Consider the following 20,010-nt stretch of genomic DNA (forward strand, 5'->3'; position numbering starts at 1 on the left):
GGTACACCAAATGGTTTCATGGCGCTGAAGGCAGAGAGAAGCGCAACAGGAAACTAGATTTGGTCACCATATGCTTGAGTAAACAGTTGAGTATGTGAAGAGATAGGTATTCATTGTCTCTGACATATTTCTCTGGAACAGCCAGGTCAACATGTTTCAGCCAACTTTGCGTCTTATGGGTCGATGGCTTTCGTCAGGACAGGTTATTTTGTAGAATCCCTATCCGAAGTTAAATTAAATCAAATGGGACACTTTCCCTCCACTTTAAAAAAAAAATAATCGTATTTTTTTGTCATATGGGACTCTTTGTCTTCTCATAAAAGTGGCAAAAAGACATGGAGAACAATGTGATATGAATTAGAATATAGTAGTGATGTTGTCCCATATTTCTAATAATGCATGCACCCAATGATTTCTATAAATGTGTATTTCTTCTTTATAGGCATCCCAAATTGATTGGACATCTTGTTCCAAAGCCATTTGTGGGTATCTCAATTCTTGCTGTATTTCTTTTCCAAGTTCATCAAATAATAATGCTTTCTTTCTGTTGGGGCAAAAGTCTAGACCATACATGGATTCGAAAGTTTTCAAACATGTCCACCCACTTTTCCCATTCTACTGGTGGGTTGCCTGACTAGGTCAAGAATATTGGTGGTGGGATTATAGCTGAAGATGTTGAAAGCACTGTGTGGAAACTCCTAAACTCCAAACCAATCGTATTTGAATGTGACATTCAATTTAATTATGGTGCAATATAACTATCCTAAAATAAATACTATGACCTTCAGGGAATTATTTTTCAGAAGGGCCATTCCCTTTAATAGGAAACCTAACAACAAAATAGCACAAAAGAAAAGGGAAGGCTGGAACGATATAGCGAGTAACAGTAGCTTTGAAGTATAAAATAAAGAATAAATTGGCGCTGTAGATTGGTTGCTGTCTGCGAGTTTGCTATTGCGGAAGTATGAGCACCATTGGCCAGTTAGTTGAGCCGTGACATGCGCTCAGCGGGTGCCCGTGGGTTTGTAATTGGTGGCCTGAGCTCCAAGAGAAGTGATGAGTTGAGCTACATCATGAGCTCATTGGCTTTAAACATAGATGGTGGAATTTATCAATGTCAGGTTTGGGATGATGTGTGATTGTTACTCCAGCAGAAGTATGGGGTTTTAAAGGATAATTAGTAGACTTAGGGCCAGATTACTATCTTGGCGGATGGGATATGTGGTCTCAATGTGACGCCTATTCCGTCTGCTGCATTACAAGTTCCACAGTAAAAACTCCTGTGTCACTGGTTGCTGTGCTAGCTTTAACTCGCAGCCAAAATAATGTTGGACCTGGAGGACTACTACTTGTAGAAGAAAAGATTTTATTCCGCAGGTAAATAAAGCATGGTCCACTCCTGCCAGCCAGAATATTACTGGCACACTGTAGAATAACGCCACTCCATGCAAATCTCAGAGCATTCTCTCTGGGTGGAAGGTATAATATACAAATTAACTTAATCACAAGAGTCTCTACCAAAAAAGCCTGCTCTTAACTTTGCTGCACCATCAAGTATTTTGCAATAAAGGATTTTTTACAGACACTGGCAATTAGTGCACCATAATAAATGTCTTTTTAACAGAATTTTGTTAACTGCACAAAAATGTGAATACAACTTTTTTCCAAAATAAATCTACAAGTGTGAATAACCATAATGGAAAGTGTTGCGGATTGCAGCAATGGCACAGGCTGGCAGGTCTATGCGGTTGTCATTTCCTAGCATCCCCCAGCACCACCTCGTCAGCTGCCGGTATGCTGTGTAGCGGTACAGTCGGTAGTTTCTAAAAGAAGAAGCAGAAGGAATTTAGGGTTTTGCACCTGGTAGTAGAGTATGTGCTTTTACATGATTTAGTGGGGTCATAACATGCTCACAAAATCCCCCCCCCCCCCCCCCCCCCAAGACATATTACACACACCCTACAAAAGCATGTTAAAACAGAACTCTTATGATACACTCAGATAAGTCCGATTATGCAAATGTCTATTAAGGCATCTGTAGGAAAGTCAGGAACAACACGGAAAGTAGTTAAAAGCAGACCAAGTTTATTCCGGTCATTCAGTCATGGAGTTCAAGTCAATAATGGCAATAACGAGAACATGGCCTAACTGTAAGCATTCTACATGTTTTGAAACATCACAACATCCCCACAAGCACAGCCTCGTCACGAGCCTCCAGACACAGCTGAATGCTCGTGACGTGGCTCGTGAGAGCATATATACAATCCCAACACACCTTCCCCCCTTAAAAAAAAAAAACATTAAAAAAAAAACCAATTAAAAAAAAGCAGTTCATTACAAAATCATCAAACCGAACAGGTAAACGATGAGAGCGAGTGGCTCTAGTGTCTCTAGCATTGTTAGAATTACATTCTGGTAAAGGATAAGAACATGTGGCCCTAATATTATTAGGATCACGTTCTGCATGAAGAGATTCCCCATGGTCACCCTGTTCCCCCAGACCCAGAAAAACATTGCTGTCCAAATCATCCGCTGATTGATTAGGTCCATTAAACAAAGAAACTCTGCTCAAATTCCACACAGAGCCACCATCAACCCTGACCGCATTTCTAAACACTTCAATAACCTTCTTTGGACTAGACCAAACAGGTAAACCCTTACTGACACCCTCTTTCTTTTTAATACGGACAGAATCTCCCACCTTAATAGAACGAGAGGAGGTAGAACCAATTCTTTTGGCTAAATCATGTTTCATCTTGTCCTTGTACAACTGAACCCTGTGTTGAACAGCTTCAAAATCTACCTTTAAACAATTTTCAGAACCAACTAAATTCTTTTTAAGCCACCAAGGAACTAACTTGGTACTGGGCTTCCGTCCTCGTAAAAGTTCGAATGGGGTGACCAGGGTCACTGAGTTAGGAAAAGTCCTGTAAGCTAACAACATAGATTGCAAAGCATTCCTCCAATTTAAATTACCTTTGATAGAAAGTTGTATGGCTTCCTTGACAACACGGTTGAAACGCTCAACCTGGCCATTTGCTTCAGGATGGAAAACTGCAATCTTCCTATGAATGATACCGCATTTTACAAAAAAATCTTCCATTTCCTTGCTCACAAACTGCGGACCATTGTCGGTCACGACTTCCTGAGGGATGCCTTCCCTGCAAAAAATCTCATCTAAAAACTCTATCACATGACGAGAAGTAACCTCCTTAACCATTTTAACTTCTGGCCACTTGGAATAGTAGTCTATAAGTACAATACCAAAAGCTTCCTGTTTAGGTAAGCAACTAAAAGGACCAATGATGTCTATCCCCAGTTTACGCCAGGGACCTGAGGGTAAATCGATGGGGCATGGTTCAGGACGTAAGGCAACAGCTGTCTTGTCACTGTTAGAGCAAAACACACAGGTACGCACAAACTGATCTACACATGAATCAATACCTGGCCACCAGAAGGACTCCTTTAAACGTCTTCTGGTGAAGGATATCCCCAAATGTCCCTCATGGGCAATGTCAAGTAGAGTTTTTCTAATAGAAAATGGTGGTACAATCTTATCACCACGCAGAATTAAACCATTTTCCAAGGCAAGTTCCTCTTGGACCTTACAAAAACCCATCATACTTCCAGATAACTTCCTCTGTTCAGGCCAACCATGGACAAGATACTTCTTGACACATCCTAATTCCAAATCCTTACTCATCTCTTCCATCCAAATGTCCTCTTGCAACGAGACCCGTTCACCGCACACTAAATTAACATCACGAAAAGTGAAAGCAACTTCACACTCCTCTTCACTAATCACTTCAGAAACATTCGTGTCAGAAATCAGTCTCGACATGCAATCAGCGTGTACATTCGCTTTACCCTGAACATATTCAATAGTGTATTGAAAAGATTGTAATCTCGAAGCTAACCTTGCAAGACGTGCTGACATTGTCCTACCACCACCTGGAGCCATGAGATACACCAAAGGCTTATGATCCGTTTTAATTAAGAATCTTGTACCCCAAAGGAAAGGTCTAAAGTGCTCAGCTCCCCAAACACAAGCCAGTAACTCTCTTTCTATAACAGAATAATTATTTTCAGCATCCCTCAAAGCCCTCGACGCATATGCAACAACCCATTCTTTCTCACTATCCTTCTGCAGAAGTACTCCACCCAAACCAGATGAACTGGCATCCACCATAATGATACATTTCACACCAATTACAAAAGGTTTAAGACATGGAGCATTCACAATGAATGTTTTCAAAGACTGAAAAGCACATGTCATTTCATCAGTCCAATTAAATTTAGCATTTTTTTTCAACAAACATCTAAATGGATCAACCTTTACCGAAAAATTTGGAATGAACTTAGCATAAAATTCAATAAGACCTAAGAAGGCCACAAGTTGTTCTTTTGATGTGGGTACCGGAGCATTAATGATGCTCTCTACATGATTTTTTTTGGTTTGATTCCCATTCCACTAATAGTATGACCTAGGTATTCCACCTCTTTTTGCCTAAACTTACACTTGTCAAGACGTAATGTAAGACCTTTCTCCGCTAAAGCAGCAATCACACACCTTAAATTATTGTCATGTTCTATATCATCTTTTCCATGCACCAAAATATCATCTTGAAATGCTATAGCACCGTTCAAGCCCTCCAAGGTATCCCTCATCAACCTCTGGAATACTGAGGCTGCACTCGCCAACCCAAAAGGCATACGACAAAACCTATATAGACCCTCAGGTGTGATGAATGCGGTTATGTTCTTAGACTCATCAGCTAATACAACTTGATGATATGCACTGGCAAGATCAACACACGAAAAAACTTGTGCACCAGCCAGGGTCGAAACCATCTCATGAAGATTAGGTAACGGATGTGAGTCCACCCAAATGGCTCTATTGACACTGCGGAGGTCAATGCATAATCTAAGTTCCCCAGTGGACTTAATCGAAATCACAATGGGGGAAATCCAGGGTGACGATTCTATAGGTTCAATTATGTTTTTTTCACAAAGATCTTTTAGCATTTCTTTAAGCTTAACTCTGTAAGATAAAGGAACATTCCTTACTCTATGCCTCACAGGAATAGCATTCTCATTTAACTTGATGACATGTTCGAATCCTTTGTATTGACCCAAGGTCCCACTGAAAACAGTAGGAAAAGATTTACGTAATTCCTCTACCAACAATGATCTATCCCCAGCAACACTTGAAGTGTTAAATGGTTGTACAACATAAACAGGAGGATCAGCTCTGTTATCAATTTTCATTCCCAATTGGTATTGGTGTGGCCAACTTAAAAGCGATAACCCAGATCTTGACACGTAAATTTTCCCAGAGATATGTCGATCTGAAAATTGTATGTTAGCAACAAAATAACCCATCAGATCAATTTTGTGGCCTGTGTAGCCACCAGGAGATACATCAGAATCACATAGTTTCTTATTGGGGAATTTTCCTTGAAATACATTCAAAGAAATGATAGTGTACCATGCACATGAATCTACATAAATTTCCAAACTCACTTCATCAATAGTTATAAAGCAAGATGGAAACTTAGTGCAATCCCCATCCTCACAAACATTAATGACAGTATTAACCTGAAATGTTTCTTCATCATCCCATTGATAGTTATCACAACATTCATTTATGCAATTCATTTTCCCTGCTAATGATTTGCAACATCTTGTAAAATGGCCTTTCTCGTAACACTTTGAGCATGTTTTACCTAAGGCAGGACAATTTTTACAGTCTGCTAAATGTCCATCACTCCCGCACCTAAAACATAACAGTTTTGAGGTTTTCTTCTCATATCTCTGATTTCTAAATTTATTATCATTTCTGTGAGAAGACTCACTTCTCTGTGAAAAGGTCTTCTTAGATTTATCAAAATCCTTGGACACACTAAAGACATCACTTTTATCATTGCCTCTAATCTCTTTAACAACGTTGCGCGATGACTTTACACGTCACGTTGATAAATGGTGATAGAAACAGTTTCTCTACTGCTCCTGACGTTGCGCGATGACCTCATGCGTCGCGTTGATCAGCGGTGAAGTAAGCAGCCATGCGCGAACCCTTGCGCGCGTAGAATTCGAGGGTTGAAGGCAGATTTCAAAAGATGCCGGTGTTAAAAGTAAGTAATCCACGGCAATTTTCTTGTAAAAGAATAAATTTTCAATTTCCGCTTCCTTCCGTTCCGCTTCCCTTAAATTAGAAGTATTCCAGTACCGCTGTTTGTTCGATCTTGATAGCGCTGGTAAAGTTCAAATAGAAATCCAAATAAAATTGAAAAAAAATATATATATATATTCCAGTTCCACAAAGGTTCCTTTTAAACGCAGGTAACAAGGCTCCCGCTCGTCGCCAGTGTAGGAAAGTCAGGAACAACACGGAAAGTAGTTAAAAGCAGACCAAGTTTATTCCGGTCATTCAGTCACGGAGTTCAAGTCAATAATGGCAATAACGAGAACATGGCCTAACTGTAAGCATTCTACATGTTTTGAAACATCACAACATCCCCACAAGCATAGCCTCGTCACGAGCCTCCAGACACAGCTGAATGCTCGTGACGTGGCTCGTGAGAGCATATATACAATCCCAACAGCATCTAAACGCCCTTTTTGGGACCACCTACTTACCACACAAACATTTACTGTGCAATGGGCACCTGTACAAACTAAAGAAATAACTAAGTAATTTAGTACAGCCCACAAGTCTCCGCCACCAAAATCTCACAGCTTATTAAAACCAACTTTCACAGAGGAGTACCATGATCAAATAGAGGTACGAGGCCTGTGACTTTAATATCCTTACTATCCCAGACTATACATGGTCACACCATCACGATTCACTCAAACCACTTATGTCCTTGGGGCTTCATTTACAAGAAAGTGCTGCAGCGTGCCATTGCAAGCCCTTTGGCTGCGCCACGCTGCAGCACTTTCAAAGGACAGGAATGCAACACATTCACAATAATAAGTTGCATTCCTGTACTCTCCCCTGCGCTGGCACACAATGGGCTACCATGAACCAACGCAGGCACCCTTGCACCATGGTGCAAAGGATGCCTACGCCATTGGGGATGATTGTTTATGTGCAGGAAGGTATACCTTCCTGCACATAAACAATCGGAAATTGTGTTTTTCAATTTCTATGTGGACTTAGTAAATCTACAACTTGCAAAACGTCATTTTTTAATGATTGCTTATGTGCAGTAAGGGACACCTGAGGTGATTTTCCTCATTCTATGTGTGCTGCAGAATGCAGCACGCTTAGAAAGAGCAAAAAAACGTGGAGAAATGAATACATTTCTCCTTGTTGCACCTCCGTACACCTCCCGTTGGGGAGGCATCGAATTCAGACGCATTTCCAGGTTTACGATTTCTCAAAAATCTGGAAATGTGTCCGGTTCCAGGGGTGTTGCGTGGGAACACCCACAGCATTACCCATGCAATACCCCTTTCACGCAAAGTGCTGTGTGCACAGGGGCCATCTTCACAAGGACAGGAACTGTCATGCAGGGCTTTTTCCTCTCCTTGTAAATATGGGCAGTGAAATGCACCGCTGGTGCGTCACAAAAGGTGGCGCACCTATGGCGCATGGGGCATGTAAATTTGTTATATGCTAGTCAGGGTCTCCACAGCTAGTGGAATTGCTGCCCCCCTGACCAAGTTCCACTTTGGGCAGCAAGGTCAGATGGAAAATCAGTAGTTGGGAGCGGTTTGTACCCTCTCTCCACGAAGATGCCTGCATCCTCATCATAAAGGGTCCTCGCGACTGGCTCAGGTAAAATAAATTCGACCCTAATGGGCACCCCTGCATCTGCAGCCTTCGACTTTGGGGAGCCCTACCGTCAGTGCCCAAGCCTCCTTCTACATCTCAACTTACCTGCCCAGCCAGTGGTTACCTTCATCCAGTTTTCTGGACCGAGCCTGCATCCTCTTTGTGCGACTGAGATTCCCCATTGAAAAGCATTTGGTGCCCGACGCTGATTTGCACCCAGCTGCGTCTGTGCCGCTAGTGTATGGTTGGTGCTTCCTTGTGGCCCCCCTTGTGCTTGCTTTAACCCCAGGGGCCTTTGCCCCGAAACTGTGGGTACCTACATGCAATCTGCACCTTAGTGTCCATTGACTAACATTGGGCCCAGTGACCTCTGCATCTTGCCGCCCCAGTGCAGCTGGCAGTGCAATACCTACCTCAATCTAACCCTTGCCCAGTGCAAGTCTAAACCGCTGAAGATCATTTCTTGCCCGAGTGTGTACAACAAATGCTTAACAAAGTCCTCTCATAAGTCTAACTGCTCAACCACCCACAGAACTTTTGGTATTATGTACATAATCCTCTGTAAACCTTTGGGGATCCACTGGACTCTGTGCACACTATACCATTCTTTGGTATCAGTGGCAGCCGGTATTAAATGGTGGGAGGAGGGGGCCGGTCGCTGGCCAGGGGTGTTGGGGAGGGAATGGAAAAAAGTAAAAAAATAAACACTTACCTGTCTACTGTCTGGCGCCACTGCCTCACTTCCTCTTCACCCGCTTCCAGGGTAGGAAGTACTCAGTTCCCAGCCTCCCAATAGCAATGCCGGGTTGTGATTAGTCTGTGCACCGTGGATCGGCGCTCAGCCAGAGAATGGGAGGTTGGGTATGTTCTCCATGCAGGCTGTTATGCAGCCTGCATGGAGAACAAGCAAAGAGCAGCCCGCCATTACCCATCTGTTTGGTGTATTAAATCAGTTGGCAGAGCTACTGGTACGCAGCAGGAGCGCTCAGTCTTGGGTCATGGGTGCTGTACTACATTGAATAAATCTTCTATCAACTTACCTCAACGTTTCACGTTTCTTCTTTACCACATTTGGTGACAGCCCCATACCATTAAGTATATGTGTAAAGTGTTTGTGATCAGTGAACAGTTCAAATTCACGTCCCCTTGAAATTATCAATCGGCCAAACGCACATGAGTGCCTCGCGTTCAATGGTACTGTAGTGTGTCTCAGATGGCTTTAGCATTCTTGAAGAAACCAATAGCAATGCTGTATTGTGATTGGTCTGTGCACTGTGGATCAGCGCAAAGCCAGAGAATAGGAGGCTGGGTATGTTCTCCATGCAGGCTGTTATGTTGCCTGCATGGAGAACAAGCCAAGAGCAGCCCGCCCCTACCCAGCTGTGTGATACAATAAATACGCTGTTGTAGAGTTGCTGGAATGTTCCTATGTAATGTGGAATATGGAAATAGGACAATGGAATGTGTCCTTATAAGGAAAAGGGAGTTGGAATGAGAAAACTGCAAGAGGGCTGGGGGCAATTTGTTGAAGATTACATTTGCATGGTAAATCTTTACACAACTCTAGTGATTAGCTTCATTCTCGTGCTGTAGAGTGGGCGAGAACGTCTTGTGCGTTGTGTTAAGGCATTGTTCAAACCTGGTTCCGCGAGCGCTATGTAACAAAGCAGTCGTTACAACGACCACGTTGTTACAACACAATGCCATTCCCCGTTTTTGCCTTCTGTGACTCTGTTTTCCTCCTCTCTTGTGCCCCGTTGTTGCCATCTGTGACTGTTTTCCCCCTCTTCTGTGCCCCGTTTTTGCCTTCTATGACTTGTTTTCCCCATCTTTTGTGCCTCGATTTTTGCCTTCTATGACTTTGTTTCCCCATCCTTTGTGCCCCGTTTTTGCCTTATGTAACACTGTTTTCCCCTTCTTTTGTGCCTCGTTTTGCTTTCTGTACCACTAGTTCTCCCGCCCTGTGGCCCAACTCGCCTGCCTGCCCATTCGCTGCTCCCGCCTGCTCCTCCCTCCCACCTTCCCATATATGCCAGACGCTGCGCAGCTGTGCAGCGGACACGCACAGCGTGCGCCGAAGGCGCACCTATAGCAAGCCTGTCTGCGCCGTCTGTGCCTGGACCGCGCCCAGCGCCAGGAACCCTTGCCCCCGCACACACCACAACGCCCGCCTCTGCTACGACCCCAGCACTCTCCACGCACTCAACGCCAGACGATCTCGCACCCGCTGCCAGGCAACCCCAAAAAGCACCCAAGGACCCTTCTCCTGCCGGAACTGCAGCTTCACCAGCATCCGGCCCGCCAACCCGCCCAACATGGAAACCAACTTCCTCAGATGTATCCTGCTCAACACCGGCTCTGCCCGCCAATACGCCGTCGAACTCTGGGCCGTAATCGACACCAACGCCCCAGAGGTCGCCTGGGAGACCTGGCTGACCCCCTCCTCGGCACCTGACATCGCCATAGCCATCCTGGAAGGCTACAAGATGACCCGCAAGGACCGCACCAACAGAACAGGAGGAGAAACTGCCACCGTCCACAGAAACACTCTCAAATTTTTAACACACGCCAACGCCACCCTCTGCACCGCCGAACACCTGTACTTCCAGATCCACACCACCCTCAGAGGCACCCTCATCTACAGACCCCCCAGACCCTGACCGCAGTTCAGCGACTCCATCACGAACCTTCTCAGCACACACACCCTCACCTCCATGGACTACATCCTGCTCGGGGACCTGTACTTCCACCTCGAGAACAACAACGACGCCAACTCCTCCACCCTGATCGACAACATCGGCAACCTTGTACTCAGACAACTCATCACAGCACCCACATACTCCGCTGGCCACACGTTTGACCCCATCTTCTCAGCGAGCACCCACGTCTTCTTCGACAGCACCACCGAACTCTACTGGACCGACCACCGCTGCATCCACTTCACCTACTGGAAATCCACCACACACCACCGCACCCAGCAGATGCCTCACCGCAGCTGGGGCAAGACCACCGAGGACCAGCTAACCACCGCCCTTGGCCAGAGCCCACCCGCAGAACCAACCGACCCGGACACCGCAGCCCGTAACCTCAAACAATGGATCAACAACTGCGCCAACACCCTCGCCCGCTCAAGAAACCCCCCCCCCCCAACACCCACGCCAGCAAGAGATCCAGCTGGTTCACTGAAGACCTCTAGGCCTCCAAGCAAACCTGGAGAAAACTAGAAAAAAATTGGACCTGTCAAAGAACACCGGAATCTACACAGGCCACAGGAACGCCACCCGCCGACACCACCAACGCATGAGATCTGCCAAAAGGACCACCTTCAGAGACCGCCTAGGCAACAATGCACACAACAGCAAAGAGCTCTTCAGCATCGTGAAGGAACTCTCCAACCCCAGCTCCAACACCAACAACATCCTACCGTCACAACACTTGTGCGACTCGCTGGCCACCTTCTTCCATCGTAAGATCGCAGACATTCATGAGAGCTTCAACGCCGTCACCACCCCGGCAACAGCCAACACCTCCGCTCCGACGACCACCAACCGCCTGCTCACCTGGATCAACATTACCGACGATGACACCATCAAGATCATGAACACCGTCCACTCCAGATCCCCGGAAGACCCCTGCCCACACCACATTTTCAACAAAGCCAGCAGCACCATTGCACCCCACCGACGGAAAACGATCAACTTCTCCTTCGAGACAGCGACCTTCCCGGAGAGCTGGATGCACGCAGAGATCAACACCTTACTAAAGAAACCCAAGGCGGACCCCAAGGACCTCAAGAACTTCCGACCCATCTCCCTGCTCCCGTTCCCGGCAAAGGTCATCGAAAAGGCCGTCACCAAACAACTGACCAGCTTCCTTGAAGAGAACAACATCCTGGACCCATACCAGTCAGGGTTCTGCAGCAACCACAGCACCAAAACTGCCATCATCGCCGTGAAAGACCTGCACTGGCTCCTCATCAACAAGAGGACAACCTTCAAGCTCCTCACCCACGCACACAAGGCACTCCACGACACCGGACCAGCGTACCTCAACAGACAACTCAGCCTCTAACCCCCGCCCGCCAGCTCCGCTCCGCAGACAACGCCCTCGCCACCATACCCCACATCCGAAGAATGACCACCGGCGGCAGATCATTCTCCCACCTTGCGGCCAAGACATGGAAGACCCTCCCCATCTGCCTACAGCAGACCGAAGACCTTCTAACCTTCAGGAGACTCCTCAAGATCTGGCTCTTTGAACAGTAGCAGCATCTACCCCCCGAACCCCCCTCCCCAGCGCCTTGAGACCCTCACGGGTATGTAGTGCGCTTTACATATGCTTTGATTGATTGATCGGGCTCTGAACAATGAGTAGCAGCACTCTGTCAATGTTAATCAGTTGGGAGAGATCCTATTACGCAACGGGAGTGCTCGGTCATGGGTGCTGTACTAGATTGAATAAATCTTCAATCAACTTACCTCAACACTGCACGTTTCTTCTTTACCACAATAACATATAAAAAATAAAGGGGATAAACACAAAATTTACACAAAGAACCCCTTTCCTGGCCCACTCTACATGTCAACCTGCCCCTATAAATTAGCAGAACTAAGAACAGTGCTGAAGAACCATGGATGCAGACATTGTAAGACACCATTCCTTGTTACATGAGATCAGGACTAATAGGAGACCTCATGTTTATGAGGAAGTACGAGCTTATAAAATTAGCCTCATTAAACAGATTGCATTTAATAGTTACAATACAAACCTGGCCTTCTCAAAACAGCCTCAAGCGGAACTCTCTGAAATCCGAATACATACTTACCTACCCTCATAACAGCTCCCCACTCATCCTAGCTTATTTACCTAGACGCCTAACTGCAAATGTACTATTATAGAACCCACTGAATCCATTGGAATAACACTGGGAAAAAAACGGAATATGCAATCGCATACATAAATATGTAAAATAAATTTAAGATGAATGATTTTGACTGTTGAAGAGATACTCTATAAGTGGCCTGAGAGTAAGTCTGCGGTCTCATGGCTGAGTGTGTGTTTGTTATAAAGATAGTTTCAATTGGCAGTTCATCTGTTTGGAAACTTAAGGCTTACAGATATCGTATCCGCTGAAATATAAATCATGTAGAATATAATAGGATTTATATTTCAGCGGATGGGATAGCCATCACTGTTGTGATGGAGTAACCCACCCACCAACATCTAAATCAGGCCGTTCGTGAGTAGTGGCATGGAAATCACAAATATTACAAACATATTATACGTTTCTAAACCTTAGTTGCAAACAGAAATGCAACATTAAATATTGTCATCTTCAGTAAAGATTCCTTACCTCTGCTGAGATAGGTCTTTATGATTACAGAATTTGTGCTGGAATGTGCAATACGCAGATGTGCTTTTTCATTGTGCTGCCTTGTACGCCTGTTTCTGGGCACTGCACCGTTGTTTGATGCGTTGAGAGTGGAGATATGACTATGGGAGGTCTTATTGAACAGCCATCAGTGTGACTTCTCTATAGTATTTATTTACTATTGTTGCATTCTGCCATCTAATGTAGTGGCATTGCCGGTATCGCCTTTTATGTTAAATTGTGCCGCAAATGAGAGGGTCCATGCTTATTTCCAGTGTTAAGTACCTATTTCTGAGTAGTGATCTGATACTGGTCATGCTGAGATTATTAAACAAATGTTTTCAAGTTGTTGGCTGTATCATTGAGTGCATGTTTATTTATGTTGTGTGCTGCAATTTGTCTCTGTAGCTTCACTGACACAATATTGTGATAAAAAATATCGTTGAGAAAAATTGTGCCAAAAATATTGTTTGACACAATATCATGCTCCTATACCTATATTGGTAAGTACCAAATTATCGGAAAGAAATATTGTTGCCGCTAAAATTGCCCAAAAATACACAAGTGTAAAAGTAGTAAATGCTAAATATTCTAAAATATGAATTTAAAAACATGTATATTATTTACACTAATATGCAATACTGATTAATGTGGGTCTGTGTTCATATTTTATATATATATATTCATATGTCAAAACAATACCCATGCAGGCATAGAGCGACGCATAAATTATGCAAAAAGGAAGGAGAGAACTCTGGGTAGTTCCCAAGTTTAGGTGGAAGGCAGCTCCTGTATAAAGCACCCTCAACACCAGTGACACTCTAAATTTGCTCACCTCAAATGTCTGCTTTTCTATCAAAGTTGTTTTTAAGCATAGGATGGGCACAGTGCTATCCAAGCCGAGATAGAAATGGACAAAGTATTTTGCTATTTGTACAGCAAAGTCTTTAAGCATAGGATTAGCACAGTGCTACCACTCCAGGCACAGTATTACAGCTTTGGATAGGTAAAATACCATCCAAGCCAACCTGAAATGAATAAAAGCAACCCCTGACATGTGTTTTGCTGTCATTACAGCTCTTCAGAGAGGTTTAGCTTTGTCCAGACACAAGGGAGCACCCAGTATAAGTCAAAACAATACCCTTGCAGGCATAGAGTGACGCATAAATTATGCAAAAAAGAAGGGGAACTCTGGGTAGTTCCCAAGTTTAGGTGGAAGGCAGCTCCTGATAGAGCACCCTCAACACCAGCGACACTCTAAATTTGCTCACCTCAAATATCTGCTTTCCTATCAAAGTTTTTAAGCATAGGATGGGCACAGTGCTATCCAAGCCGAGATAGAAATGGACAAAGTATTTTGCTATTTGTACAGCAAAGTCTTCAAGCATAGGATTTGCAGTGTATTCACGCTGAGCTGTAAAATGACAAAAGACATTTACCACTCCAGGCACAGTATTACAGCTTTGGATAGGTAAAATACCATCCAAGCCAACCTGAAATGAATAAAAGCAACCCCTGACACGTGTTTTGCTGTCATTACAGCTCTTCAGAGAGGTTTAGCTCTGTCCAGACACAAGGGAGCACCCAGTATAAGTCAAAACAATACCCTTGCAGGAATAGAGTGACGCATAAATTATGCAAAAAAGGAGAGAACTCTGGGTAGTTCCCAAGTGTAGGTGGCAGGCAGCTCCTGTATAGAGCACCCTCAACACCGGCGACACTCTAAATTTGCTCACCTCAAATGTCTGCTTTTCTATCAAAGTTTTTAAGCATAGGATTATCACAGTGCTATATATTCAAACATATATGTGTGAGATGGAGTGAGTATATATTGCGTGTAGCCAGTGACACGCAGGAGGACCCTTCTGACAAGTCTTCAAGGCCATCAGTGGAAAAGCTACGTTAAGTATTTCCAAGGGATTGGAAACTGTGAGCCGCTGCAAAACCAAGGGAAAACGAAATCCTGCTGTTAAAGAACAGTCCATGACTGCATGGAGAGGCATGGTCACTGTACTGTTGTGTCCGTGTTTGCAGCTGTCGGAAAACTGTGGCTGGTAGTAGGGGCAAAGGGACTGCTTGTTTGCCTTGTACAATTTGGGGGTTGTGAACCTGACTACGCTTTTATTAACAGCCCGCACTTACTGTGTGTAAAATCTACAATCAGGGTAAAGAAGACGTTCTTCCATGTGAAGAACACAATGCATGAAGGGGCTTGAAGTTTTCAAATGTACTGTGTGAATGTTTTCCTAAGCGAATACGGATTAGATGTGCTTCCGTCAACTAGGAGCACCTATAAATCGAATAGCAAAAGCAACACCAAGCACATCAGGCATCAGAAGATGGCTTATTGCCGAAACACGTAATGCCAGAGTAAGAAATAAACAAGTATCTTAGAGCCCCGCTGTGTTCCCTTGTCTGCTTAAAAGGAGGAGATGGAGAGAGTAGATATGTATATAATATATATATGGTGTAGTTTTCACTGCAACAACGTAATGTTTTATACCAAATATATATATATAAAGGCTTTATACTTACCTGCAAAATACTTACATTTGTGTTGTAAAGGCATGCCACTATAATCTACTCTACACCACTGTGCTCTATTTGTTTATTTATTTATATCATTTATAGAGCGCACTGTTACCAACCGGTGTCCTGGCGTTGTAGTGATAGCTCCCGTGGCTTCAAGCCTCCAACCTAATGAGTGAATAGCCAGGTTTTAAGACTTTTCCGAAAAGCCAGCAGATCCCTGCTCTGTCTCAATGCCGTTGGTAGGGCATTACAGGCATTAGCTGCACCTCAACAAACCTTTTGCCCCCCCCCAGCGTGCTTTCTTTATGTGTGAAGTCCTGATCAGCCCCAAGCTGGCCGACCCGAGATGTCTACCCGGATTGTACCACTGGAAATGCTGTTGCAAAAACGATGGGCCAAGACCATGGACCGCCTTAAAAACTATGCACAATGATTTAAAAGTTATCCGTTTATGCACTGGGAGCCAGTCTAGCTTCACAAGTTCCCAGGAGACGGAGGCGAACTTTGGCAAGCCCATAACGAGACGGGCTGCGGCATTCTGCAAAACCTGCAGGTTGTTAAGCAGCCCCTGTTGGGCCTCGAGGAATAAACTGTTGCAATAGTCGAGGCGGGAGAGCACAAGTGCCGTCACCACCGTTTTCTTACACCCATCGGTAAAAAGGGAAGAATCTTCAGGATGATTTTTAGAGACCAGTGGATGGAAGAGGTCAGCGCATTAACTTGGGGTTTGAAGGAGAGTTGGTTATCGATCAGGACTCCCAAATTCTTAACCTTAGTTACTGGAGTGGGGGGGTTCCCATCTCTTCGGGCCACCACTTGGGACTCCAGAAGTTGACATTAGAGCCGAAGAGTAAAACCTCAGTTTTGGACGAGTTCTGTTTTAGGCAGTTTCTGGCCATCCAAGTGCTGACTGCTGCCATACAATCCTGAAACTTAGAGGCTACGCCATCTTCTCTCCCCGGAAGCAGTGATACCACGATCTGAGTATCATCTGCATAGGATGTTGATTCGAACCCGTATGATCGGATAACCGGGGCGAGAGAGGAGACATATATATTGAAAAGGGTGGGGCTTAAAGAGGATCCCTGAGGAACCCCCCCGGGGAGCTCGAAAGGTCTTGACTCGAACTCTCCCATGGCCACCACCTGAACCCTGTTGGTGAGAAAGGCTTTCAGGATGCTCAGGGCCCTACCCTGGATCCCGCAGTTCTCCAAACGGTCCACCAGAATACTGTGGTGGACCGTATCGAAGGCCGCAGAGAGATCGATGAGGACTAGTGCCGCTCGCCCCCCCGCATCCATCACCTTCCTAATCTCCTCAGTCGATTTGATCAGGGCAGACTCGGTGCTATGACCTTAATCTGAACCCATGTTACACTATGTCCACGCCCTGAGTGGCCCCCAGAAATGCGCAGAGCTGAGAGTTCATGACTTTTTCTATAAGTTTGGCTGGCAGTGGTAGTCTGGCAATAGGCCTATAGCTATTAGGATCGGCGATATCCAGAGAGGGTTTCTTTAGCAAAGGGGAAATGGATGCCCGTTTCCAGCATGTTAACAAGTCCCCTACTTCAAACATCTGATTAAAAAGATTAGCAAGGGTAGCGGCTATTGGGGCTGCCGCCAGCTTGGCCACTGACGCCGGGCAAGGGTCAAGGGGAGAACTCGATTTTGTGGCATGCAGCTGCTTTTTAGTTTCTTCGGAGCTCACCGGGCCAAACTCTAAGAATTTGGCTTCCAGTAGGTTGACCGTGTGATTCCTGTGAGTGCCTTCTAGTAAACTCTGCCTGACCTGAGGCTCAAGTGAGGTGAAGATAAGGTCCACCTTACTAAGGAAGAACTTGGCAAAGTTCTCGCAGAGTTCCTCACTAGGTGGAGTGATCACTGGCTTGGGCGTGGCCAGGCTCGATACCGTGTTAAAAACTTCCTTAGGTGAGTTCTTAGCCCCATTAATTCGGTCGGTAAAGTATGTTCGTTTTGGCCTTCTGTATCATATCTTATATACCATCTGGCTGGACTTGAGTTTTCGTTTGTCCCACCTTGAGCTCCCTGAGCTTGTCGGAGAAACAGGGGACTGACGGAACAGTGCGGGTGGGGCGACAGATTTTTGGTGGGGCAAGTGTAGTGCAGGCGCGGTCAATCCAGTTGGCGTACGTGGACGCCGCTTTGTTCACGTCTTCTGGCAGAGTGACCATGGAGGACACCAAGAGGTCCTCAAACACACTTCCTTCGACCTTATTCCAGGATCTGCAGGTCCTAACTGTTTTCCTGACCTGCCTAGCCCTATGCTGCAAGGAGGCAGAGATATTAAACACCACTAAGGCATGATCAGACCAGGTGACGGGATCAGTCTTGACAAACTTCAGATCAGGATTGTTTGTGAATATTCCGTCCAGCGTGTTACCTGCCAGATGCGTGACCACCTGAGTTAATACTACCCCATGCATCACCTCCGATAAGGCTTTTGTGTCCAAGTCTAGACTGCTCTCTAGGTGAAAATTGAAATCTCCAAGGGCTGTAAAGGATTTTGCACATAAGGCTTCCTCTAGGATGCTACCAACTGTTTCTAGGAACTGGGTCTTGGTCCCCGGGGGTCTATAAAGAAGGCAGCCTCTAAAAGTCTGATGATCGGACAAAATGAGCTTAAACCCCAAGACCTCACACGTCTCCGAGACCACCGGTTGGAAGGACCCTATGATGGAGGTATGATAAATGATTGCCAGGCCCCCTCCTTTTTTTCTAGGCCTGTCCAAGACAAAACTACGGTAATCTGGAGGGGTAGCTTTCACTATATCTGGCACAGAAGCCGCATCCGTCCAGGTCTCTGTAATAAAGGCAATGTTTATCTCCTTATCCTGTATCATCTCGGCGCACTCAAGACTGTGTTTCACCAGAGATCTTGCGTTGATCAAAAGGCAGTTTATGTTGCTCCGCATACCCTCCCCTTTGAGCTTGTAAGTGCTAGTGACAGCTCAAACAGGTCTAAGTAGAATGGCTGGGAGACTAGATTGACATGCTGAGCAGACCTAAGTGCCTACCTGTGAGGCCTCGTCCGACCTCAGGCTATAACAACCCCCTTTCCTACCTCCACGATCCAGGCTCAATAAAAGGTCGCGAGCATAGACCCGGCTTGGTGGAGTTTCTACTAGATGTCGACACGTGGTCAAGGCGCTAGGCGCGGGACCGGCGCGGATGGGCGCAGACGGGGTTGCCTTTGGCGCGCCTTTACACTCTATGCCACTTCACTCTACATCATTATACACTGACACAATCTACACCATTATACACTGAAACAAACTACTCCATGCCACTGCACTCTTTGCCACAGTGCTCTGCATCACTCTACTGTACTCTATGTCACTGCACTCTACACTCTTGCTTTCTACCCTGCACCACTATACTTTTTGCCACTGCTCTCTGCTCTGGTATACACTATGCCACTGCACTCTACGCCACTTCTACATTACTGCTCTCTATGCCACTCTATACCACTGCACTCTATAGAACACTTAACTCTGCACTACTGCACTCTATGCCAATGCACTCTACGCTACTCTACTCTGCATCACTGCACTCTTCGCCACTCTGTGCCACTGAACTCTATGGCACTCTGTTCTACTTTATGCCACTGTACACCACTGCATTCTGTGGAACTTTACTTTGCATCACTACACTCTATTCCACTCTACTCTGCACCACTCCACTCAGCACCACTGCACTCTACCACACTGTATTTTACTATGCAACACTCTAATCTACGCCACTGCATTGAACCCTACAGAATTCTGTACGCTGCACTCTACACCAGTATGGTCTGCAACACTCAACGCTAATGCACCAGTCCACTCTACTCTACACCACTTCACTATACACCACACTATGCGACTCCAATACACGCCACTCTGTTACTCCATTCCTCTCTACTCTTCACCATTCCATTCTGACATTCCACGCCACTCTCATCTATGCCCCTAACTTTAAGCCATGCTGAACAGCAGCCATGCATGTGTTCAACAAAGCTAAAACGCATTGGCAAAGCTGATAGCCCTTGCATAGGCGAGACCTATTGGATTTGCCAATGCTCGTTTAAATATAGGCTGGATAGTCGATGCCTGCCATGCTACCTGGGATCACTTTAAAATCTGAAATAAATAGAACAGTAGGGGTCGTATACAGAAGTTACATTCCTCTTTGATAGCATTAATGTGTGTGCCGTCCATTCGACCCTGAAATATTCAAGGAACTCATAGAAAGAATTTGACAAAGATTTGCTTGATATTGATATCTTAGGGGCGATAATAATAGGTTCCCAGAGTGTGGTATTGGAA

The 20,010-nt window shown here is 45.3% G+C and overlaps 1 protein-coding gene across 1 annotated transcript in view; it reads right to left on the reverse strand.

Annotated features, from left to right (window-relative positions):
- Nucleotides 1–1,348: 1,348 nt before the first annotated feature.
- LOC147701825 (uncharacterized) overlaps nucleotides 1,349–20,010 on the reverse strand; it is a 58,881-nt gene continuing 40,219 nt past the window's right edge. Inside the window, exon 3 of the mRNA XM_086928708.1 lies at nucleotides 1,349–1,823. Coding sequence (XP_086784834.1) covers nucleotides 1,676–1,823 — 148 coding nt within the window. The 3' untranslated portion in view covers nucleotides 1,349–1,675. The remainder of the gene's footprint in view (nucleotides 1,824–20,010) is intronic.

This window comes from Lissotriton vulgaris, chromosome 7, assembly GCF_964263255.1.
Source record: "Lissotriton vulgaris chromosome 7, aLisVul1.2, whole genome shotgun sequence".
Lineage (NCBI taxonomy): Eukaryota > Metazoa > Chordata > Amphibia > Caudata > Salamandridae > Lissotriton > Lissotriton vulgaris.